The sequence below is a fragment of the Cynara cardunculus genome, assembly GCF_001531365.2.
Source record: "Cynara cardunculus var. scolymus isolate 2C chromosome LG 1, CcrdV1, whole genome shotgun sequence".
Lineage (NCBI taxonomy): Eukaryota > Viridiplantae > Streptophyta > Magnoliopsida > Asterales > Asteraceae > Cynara > Cynara cardunculus.
The window spans coordinates 31464099-31473913 of NC_037528.1; the positions used below are offsets into that span (position 1 = coordinate 31464099).

Below are 9815 nucleotides of genomic sequence, written 5' to 3' on the forward strand. Positions count from 1 at the left end.
TCCAATATATTACATTAATATATAGAAAATTATTCCACTTATACACCCACTTATGTTCCACTCTTTCACCTATGTGGGACAAGGTGTGAAACCCACCAAAATGAGTTTTCTCTTCTGACTCAACCTAAAACAAATAAAAATTTATACTATTTTGAAAATTTCCTGAACAAACCCCACCATTTTCAAAATAGACTCAATTTTTGAAAAAGACCAACACAACAAGACCTAATCGGCTCGGAAATCCTTTGGGGAGGGGGGGTTGTTATGCAGAACTAAAGGTGGAGTCTTGCACCTTGAACCTTCACATAATGAAAGCGATCAAGTCTAACTAGGGTAAGAATTCTTGAACCGAAGTCATTAAAGATCTTCCTTTATATGTAAGATAGGCCTACCTGTTGAAGGCCATGTATCTGGTTATTGATTTCTCAGAATGCTTTAGAGCCAAGCCCTTAGGTCATTGGAAGCGGCCTTACTTTCACATTCAGATAGGTGGACCTTGTTAAGAGTGTACCCATAACTTAAACACTTGGGTTCCATTAAGGACTAGTTCAACTTCTATTAACATTACGATTCCAAGTTCTGCCAACCGTGCGATGGTTTTGAAACATTGCAGAACTTTCAATCATTTTTCAAATGATGTAGTTTAACTTAATCTTGAGACGGTGAAATACCAAGTGCCAAGACAAGGTTCCATCATGGGGACTACTTATAAGTGGGTTTGAGTCCCATCCCTCTTGAAGTGCTTTCATTCAATTTTCTTGGTAATCCTTTTGTGAAAGGATCTGATAAGTTCTTACTTGATCGTAAGAAACTAATGCTGATCACCCCATCATTTATTAATTGATTGACTTGTTTATGTCTAAGTCTGATATGTCTGGACTTACCATTATACACTTGATTGTATGCCGTTGATCGTGTAGGCCCACTTTCACAGTGTATAGAAATTGGTGGCATTGGCTATGGCTATAAGGGTACGTTAATCAACAAGTCCCTTAACCATTTTGCTTGTTTACACTAAGAGGCTAAGGCAACAAAATTCTGCCGCCATGGTAGAATCTGTAATACAACTTTGCTTCTTTGATCCCCAAGACACCGTGCCCTCACCAAGTGTGAAAAACAATTTCTAGATACATAGTCTTCTTGATTATTTATCCAACTTGCATCAGTGTATCCTTCCAATATTGAAGGATATCCACTGTAAAACCATAGTCCATGGTTTTCTTCAAGTACTTGAGTACTCGATTTATAGCATCTCAATGTATTTTTTCAGGATTACTAGTATGTCTACTTAATCTTCCTATGACATAAGCAATTTCAGGTCTAGTACATGTCATAGCATACATTAAACTACCAATAACTTTAGCATTTTCATTTTGAGCTAATACTGTACTGGCATTAGTTGTCTATCTGGAACCTACTTTGAATGGAGTGCTGACGGGTAAAGAATCAGATTTATTAAAATGCCTCTTTTCAATATCGTGAGACTAGGATAACATTAGCTTACTATTATTTCTAAGAATTTTTTATACCTAAATTCACATTGAGTTCTCCAACTTTTTCATATCGAAGTTTTCAGATAAGAGTTTCTTTGTCATTTGCACTTGTTCTAAGTCGGTACTCAATATCAACATATCATCCACATATAAGCAGATGATAACCCCTCGTCCATTAAGAAATCGACTATATACACACTTGACTGATTCGTTAATTTTGAAACCATTAGACAAAATGACTTGGTCGAATTTTTGATGCCACTGTTTGGGAGCCTGTTTTAGGCCATACAAGGACTTAACAAGTTCACAAGCTTTCTTTTCTTGTCCTTGAACTATGAAACCATCGGGTTGTTCCATACACACTTCCTCCTCTAATCCACCATTCAAGAATGCAGTCTTGACATCCATTTGGTGAAGTATGAGTTTATTAATTGAAGCTAAGGCAATCAAAACTCTAATGGTTGTTGTTCGTGCTACAGAGGCATGTGTCAAAATAATCTAGTATTTCTTTTTGTGTAAAGCCCTTAGCTTCTAATCGAGCTTTAAACTTTTAAATGGTGCCATCAACTCTTAATTTCCTTTTAAAATCCATTTATTCTTGATGGCTTCCGAACTAGGGGTAGGTCGACAAAGACCCAAGTATTGCTACCTCTGATGGAATCCATATCATCGCTGATTGCTTCTTTCCAAAAAGATGTATCATGAGATTTCATTGCTTCTAAGTATGTATGAATGAGGTTGTTAATTATTGGGCATTCTTTTATGGAACCATGCCGATCAACTTCAACTAAGTACATCTCAAAATGTCCAAAGGTTCTTGCTCTTCGTTGGCATTTACTTGTTCTAGGTTCTTGTAGTTGATGATTTGGGGTTGAATCATCATCTTCCCTTTCATTATTTATGGGAATTTTGTAGACATGACTTCCTTAGAATCTCATGTGCCTTTTGAAAGCTTTTGAACCTTTGTTCGTCAAAATAAGCATCTCTAGATTCTATGATGGTGTTAATCGAAATTTGATCATTTGGCTCAACCACCATGATTCTATAGGCTTTGCTATTTTGTGCATATTCCTAAGAATATATACTTAATGCCTTTTTCTCCTAAATTTCTTCGGAAGTCTTATAATTGCTCCACATCCCCAAATCTAAAGATAATCTAGCTTAGGTGTCATTGATTCCATAACTCATAAGGGGTCATTTGACTTCTCTTGCTTGGTACTCTATTAAGTATGTAGCAAACTGTTATGCTTCTGCCCAAAATCCAAAACTTAACCCGGAATATGACATCATGGAATTTACCATTTCCATCAACGTACGGTTCTTTCTCTTCTCCTATACCATTTTGTTGTGGTGTATACAAAACCGTTACTTGGAGAATAATTCCCATAGATTCAAAATATCTAGGATTATAATATTCACTAGTCCTGTCCGTCCTTAACATTTAATTTTTGTTTCACATTTAAGTTCTACTTCATTTTTGTAGATCTTAAACTTGTCAAGGACTTCATCTTTCGAGTGCAAAAGATATGTATAGAAACATCGTGAAAAGTCATCGATAAAAGTGGCAAAATATTGTTTTCCATCAAGAGAAGGAGTGGTATGTAAGTCACATATGTCACTATGCACCAAGTCTACGATTTTAGATGATCTTTGAATTTGAGGGAAAGGTTGTCTAGTAATTTAAGGCACTTCTGATTTTTATCATCTAGTTTTGGAATTAGATCATTTTTTTGCCATATTTTCAAACATTTAAAATGTTCATGACTTAATCTACCATGCCATAATAATAAAGAAGAATCAAAGTAAGCAGAACAAGTAGTTATCTTGTTAGCATCATAATAGGAACAATCGCATGATTAGCGTCACTTGAGTCACTCATATGTACATCATTCATACTACTATTCACAACATAATTTTTGTTTAGTTTAAACATTCCTCTAGTGAGATGGCCTTTGCTGATGAATTTTCCGCCTTTGGAGAGTATAAACTTGTCGGATTCGAAGACGAGTTTGACGCCGTGTTTGTTGAGGATGGATCCGGGTACCTTTGAGGAGGGATCCGGGTACCAAGTTCTTGCGTATGTCGGGAACATGGAGAACATCATTTAGGGTCAAGGTATTACCCGGTGCGAACTCCAAAGTTACCTTCCCTTTTCCTTTAACTTGAGCCGTAGAGTGATTTCCCATGTAGAGTACAGAAGTTGAAGCTTTGTATGTTTTGGACATGCCTATGTTATTGCACACAAACCATTACGATTTTTTTATAGTTTTATATCCTCGAGAAAATTTCGTGGAACCCAGACAGAAAAGGATCGAAATATTTCTTAAGGAAAGTGATCTTACACGATCTCAAATTCTTCATGTCTTGCTTAAACTATATGCATAGGGATTATTACTTTTGCATGGATGTTTTATGAGAAGTATGGGAGTATTGATCCTTCCCACTGTAAGATGTAAAGAGGTTTCCTTTCTCCTCCAAGATCAAATTTGATTTGATCCAGGAACTCATCCAATGAATTTTGAGTGGGCAGCATCTTGCTGATAAATCCTAACCTTATATACTTATTGGCAGCTAATAAACAGCCATGTCTTGCTCGACCTATATGCATAACTTTAATTACTATTTTAATTGGGCTTTTCTGTTTGTGATTATTTAGGAATAAATATTCCTTGTTATATAATTAGGGCGAAATATTTTAGTGATTGTTTGTGAGTCTGAATACTTTGAGGCTTGCTAGATTTTAGTTATTGAAACAATTTGTTAATTGTTATTTTTGATTGATAATTGATATGTGAATCAAGATTGAATCATGAAACCGAACGAGAAACTCATAAACTTAGCTTTTAAGCTTCTTGGCTTAACTTATATCATTAAATTGAATGTTCAAAGACTTTAAATGCAACATAAAATAGAAGGTGTTTTTAAATGGCTCGTTGGTTTTGTTTACCGAAAAATAAATTGCTGAAAATTTTTGTTTGAAGAAAATTGTGCAAGATTTCAAAGCCACAAAAAATCGACAAGTTTGCTTTGATGAAGAATGTATGTAGATTTTATTAATTCTTTGTCTTGTTTTAGAGTTTTAATATGTTACTTCGGATAATGTGTGTTTTGTGTTTGTAAAATACATATCTATTACATCAAAGCAAATTATACTTGTTTATGTGATCCATTTGTATACAAAGATTAGGTTCGGTCCCTGGGGTTAGAAGGCTTGTGTTCCACCCCTTGGTGTTGTTTTGCACATTGTCATGATTATAGGAACACCAAATTGATTTTTTACAGTGTGAGATAAAAGATATTTCCTACCTCCTCCAAGAATCAAATTTTCTTGGTCGGCATTGGTTTTCGTTGCCAATAAGATTTTTGTTGTGAGTTGCATTTGTTCGAATATGACATGCTACCTGGCACCAACTTGATATGTGCCACATAGTAGCTTCTAGGATTGAATTATTAATTTGTAGTTATTTCCACTCGACATAGTTGAGCTATAGACATGTAATAAAAGACAACTTCACATCAGTAGCTAACTAGCTATAGATGTTTTTCACAGAAGTTGAATTTTATTTGATGTCTTCATTGACACGCGGATACAGAGAGTAGACAAATTGTAGATTAACTTATCTTTATTTTTCTTGTGTTTTTCTCTTATCATTTCATTTACTTCTAATTTTGCAGGCTGATGTGGAGGAGGCTAAAAATCAGGAAAGTGCGAAATTGCAGTCTGTTCTGCAAGAGATGCAAGCTCAATCCCAACATGCTAAAGAACTGCTTTTGAAGGAACAAGAGGCTGCAAAGAAAGAAATTGAGCAACTTCGTGCAGGTGAAGAGGCTTCAAACAAGGAGATAGTCGAAAAGTTTACTGCTGAAAATGAGAAACTCAAGGTAGAGTTTATAAAGTCAAACACATATAATTGCTTTTGTAGTTGTTTGTGTCGCACTTGTGAGGCATTGAAGGTCATAACTGAAATTTCTTGCATTCCATGTCTTTTGGAACACATGCAGAACATGGTTAGTTCACTGGAACAGAAAATTGATGAAACAGAAAAAAAATATGAAGAGAGCAACAAGGTGAGTGAAGAGAGGTTGAAGCAGGCCACAGAAGCAGAATCAAAGATAGTTGAAATGAGAAACACAATGCAAAGGTCATAGCAACATACTTTCACTATGTTTCTTAGTTCTTATAAAAAATATTATCTCCACTATCTGAAGCTGAACTAGTGACTTGTGCTCGGTTGGTTGGTTATGTGGTTCCTCATGTCTTCTTCTTACTTTAGTCTTCAAGAAAAGATCACTGACCTGGAGGGTGAGAACCAGCTTCTGCGACAGCAAATCATGCTATCATCAGCTTCCAAAAGGATGTCAGGACGTTTCTCATTCTCATCTAAGGTTAACATGCCACAGCGTACAACTGAGTCTTATTTGGACCTTTTATAGAAAATATATCTTAATATTTTTATCATAATGCCTTTGCAGGGTCCAGAGAATGGCCACCATGTAAGTTAGAAGATTCAGTCATTTTAACTTTTCAAAATGCAGATTACTTTCCTGGGCAATCTAAAGAACAATCCCTTAACTACAGGACCCACAGACACCTATGAAGAGATTTGATAGCTCATTGAGGCAATCGGCTATTGAGAAGCACCGTGTATGTGTTTGAACTTGAGTTCATTTGTTCTTTGTAACATTTGTTTGATGCATATGTTATTCTTGTTCACTCTGTTGCTAAGGAAGTTGGAGATGAAGACCTCTTACGCTAACAGAAATTTGGGCATATACTTGTTAGTAGTACACGAGTATGGCTTTTGAAATCTCTTAACTTGGCCCGTGGAATGCAACAATAAAATAAGTGAAACTATAATGGGGCACAAGAACATATACTCGCATGTGTTTCTGAACTGTGCACCCTCTATTCCACTTAGAGAGTTCCTCATTCCTGCTGAGATATCCCACTTGAAGACCAGCAGATATTTGTTGAGTCCTTAATAATACAAGTGCAGAAGTTCTGTGCTGTTTTTAGCTTTGTTTTACTCTTATTGGAGGTTAATAAACAATCTTGCTTTAATATTTTGACTTTCAATTGTGAACTTAGATATCACTTTCAGCACCATTTAAAATTGCGTAGTTTTCCCAGGTCGGTATGGAAAGAGGAAGTGATTGTTATATAAACAAACCAAAAGGCATGGTCTGAGTTTATAACTGATATTTGCATGCTTAATTTTTCTACCATTTGAGAGTTGTTTGAACTTATTACTAATGTGATACGGAATTGGAATTATCTAAAGATGAGTCAACATACCTAGAATATTACACGTATATTCTAGAAGGGGCAAAAGGGTAAATGACAAAAGTGGCTGAAGGTTGTTAAAAGAAAGAGAATAAAAGAGGAAGGAGGTTTTCTTTTTTATGCATTCTGTTATTTTTCTGCTTCCATTGTCTTGGGCTCCAATCCAGTAGATTGTGAGAGAGGGATCATCCCTGGAGTTATGATTGTAATTTTCGATTTCTGATTTCAATTAAATCAATTCCTTCCTCTCAATGTGTTCTTACTTCATCCGATAGCTATTATAAAGATTTCAATCCTCATCACTTGCTTCTTTGTTAATGGAAACCCGTTCTATACAATCCCGATTGGAGCAACATGATGAGCAGCTCCAGCGACTTCAGATGGAGGTTACGGAAATTAAACTGGTTCTGCAATCACTGGAGGTGGATAGGGCGGAGTCTGCTGAGTTCCGTCAAGTGGTGCTGGGGTGGATGAAACAACAGAGCAATCAACACGAGGTTGGTGGTGGCATGGGTTCTCGCAACCCTCATTCAGGTCTGTTCTTCGAGTCTGGCGGCAGTGGTAACGGAGCTGGTGGGGGAGCTGTTCCTCCTCTCAATGAATCCAGTGGGGTACCTTGGGCTATGAAGAAAGTTAAGTTACCGGAATTCTATGGGTTTGATCCTCAAGGGTGGATTCAAAAGGCTAATTTGTTTTTTGACATCAATGCTACTCCTGTCCATCTTCGTCTCCGTCTGGCTCAACTGAGTATGACACGAGTCGCCCAACACTGGTTCACCATCGTTAAGCAAGTTCACGAGGGTATCACTTGGGATCAGTTTCAGGTAGAATTAATTCAACGATTCAGTGGAATAGAAATCCAAAATCCCTATGAGCAGCTCGCCACCATCAAACAATCTGATTCCATTCATGATTATATAGATGATTTCGAATACTTACTCTCCTTGGTTCCCAAATTACCAGAATCGCAATCCTTGTGGTATTTTGTAGCGGGATTGCGAGATGAGGTCAAACGGTGGGTTCGATTGCACCGCCCTCAATCGCGCCTGAATGCTATGTACTTGGCGAAGGATGTGGAAGAGATGTTGCGTCCGTCATCGGGTACTTTATCTCAATCTCGTTTCCGATACCAATTGGGTTCCGGTTTCAGCCCAAGTGAGCCACGATCCTTGCCAATGGGCCGTACGGAGGCTAAAAGCCCATTACCCAAGAGTATGGATCGTTTCCATTCTTCTAAATCGTACCCAGGTTCCCGTTCCTCCGATTTCCCAAGGCTCAAACGATATTCAGCGGGATCGAGGATTTCGTTCCCTTACGCGAACAGAATGGGAGGAGCGACGCAAGAAAGGCTTATGTTTCCGCTGTGGGCAGCAGTATGGCCCAACTCACAAATGCCCATAAGGGAAACTCCGGGTGTTATTATTGGGAAAAGACGAGGGTGGATTAGATGTGGGTGATGTTTGTTGTATGGAGTCTCAAAATGAACAGATTCTTCCAAATGAGGAGCAAATTCCTACCGGCATGTGTGCAGCTTTGGAGTTTTTCGGTGTTTCCGCAGTGATTACACCAGGCGGCAAGATGATGAAATTAGATGGCACGATTAGAGACATTCCCGTCTCCATCTTAGTGGATAGTGGAGCGACTCATAACTTCATCTCTCGTCAACTGGTAACATCCTTAACCTTGCCATTTAATAACTGTTCAGGAATTAATATTCGTTTGGGTGATGGTTATACTGTTGTTGTTGATCAACAATGTCTTAACCTTCAATTAATGATGGGACAATATGAGTTTATGGTGAATGCTTTAGTTTTTGATGCTGGGAAACTGGATGTGGTGTTGGGAATGGCTTGGCTTCAAACGTTGGGAGAAGTGATTCATAATTGGGAGAAATCTTGGATGAAATTTAATTTTCATGGGGTTTCAGTTTCGTTGCAAGGAAAGATAGCCTCTCAAGGGTCCCTTGATTAATTACAACAGTGGTTGTTTAGCTCGGAGGGTCTGGATACTACCACCCTTTCTTTGCCCTCGATGGATACTCGGTTCGGAGATAGTTTAACCACTACTCAAGGGCAGGCGCTACAATTATTGTTCAAACAATTTGTAGCTGTTTTTCAGACCCCTTCGGGTCTTCCTCCGGCAAGGGTTCATGATCACGTTATTACCCTCAACAATTCCCATGATCCTGTTTGTGTGCGCCCGTATCGATACCCACATGTGCAGAAATGGAGATTGAAAAACAGGTGCAAGAACTGCTTTCTTTGGGAATGATTCGTCCAAGTAAGAGCGCTTTCTCAAGTCCGGTGATATTGGTTAAAAAAAARGATCAAACGTGGCGAATGTGTGTTGATTATAGAGCCCTTAATAAGGCTACGGTGGCAGATAAGTTTCCAATTCCCATGGTGGAAGAGCTCATTGATGAATTGCATGGAGCTCAATTCTTTTCCAAACTCGATTTGGAAGCCGGTTACAATCAGATACGGATGCATCCAAACAGCATTGAAATGACGGCGTTTCGCACTCATGACGGACATTATGAGTATCTTGTGATGCCTTTTGGCCTCACGAATGCCCCCGCCACTTTTCAAGCCGTTATGAACGACATTTTTCGTCCTTGGTTAAGGAAAATGGTGGTGGTTTTTTTCGATGACATTCTAATTTATAGCTCTACTTGGGAAAAACATTTAGACGATTTGGAAGTGGCCTTACGAGTTTTGGAACAAAATCAGTTTGTGGTTAATAGTAAGAAATGTTTTTTTGGTCAACAATCGGTAGAATATTTGGGGCATATTATCAACGGTGCGGGGGTTGCCATGGATCCAAAGAAAATTGAGGCAGTGTTAGCTTGGCCAGTTCCTAAACAAATTAAAGGCTAACGTGGATTTTTGGGTCTTACGGGTTACTACCGGAAGTTCATTCGACACTATGGAAGTATTGCGAAACCACTCACTGATTTGACAAAAAAAGATGCGTTCACATGGCATGAGGAAGCACAAGAAGCTTTTGATAAGTTAAAAATGGCTATGGTCACTGCCCCT

At 38.1% G+C, this 9815-nt stretch overlaps 1 protein-coding gene across 1 annotated transcript in view; it reads left to right on the top strand.

Annotated features, from left to right (window-relative positions):
- Positions 1-9815, top strand: part of LOC112514833 (myosin-6-like) — a 34565-nt gene that overhangs the window by 18820 nt on the left and 5930 nt on the right. The window contains exons 23-27 of the mRNA XM_025121457.1: positions 5169-5375; positions 5496-5635; positions 5768-5879; positions 5967-5987; positions 6073-6138. Coding sequence (XP_024977225.1) covers positions 5169-5375; positions 5496-5635; positions 5768-5879; positions 5967-5987; positions 6073-6138 — 546 coding nt within the window. The remainder of the gene's footprint in view (positions 1-5168; positions 5376-5495; positions 5636-5767; positions 5880-5966; positions 5988-6072; positions 6139-9815) is intronic.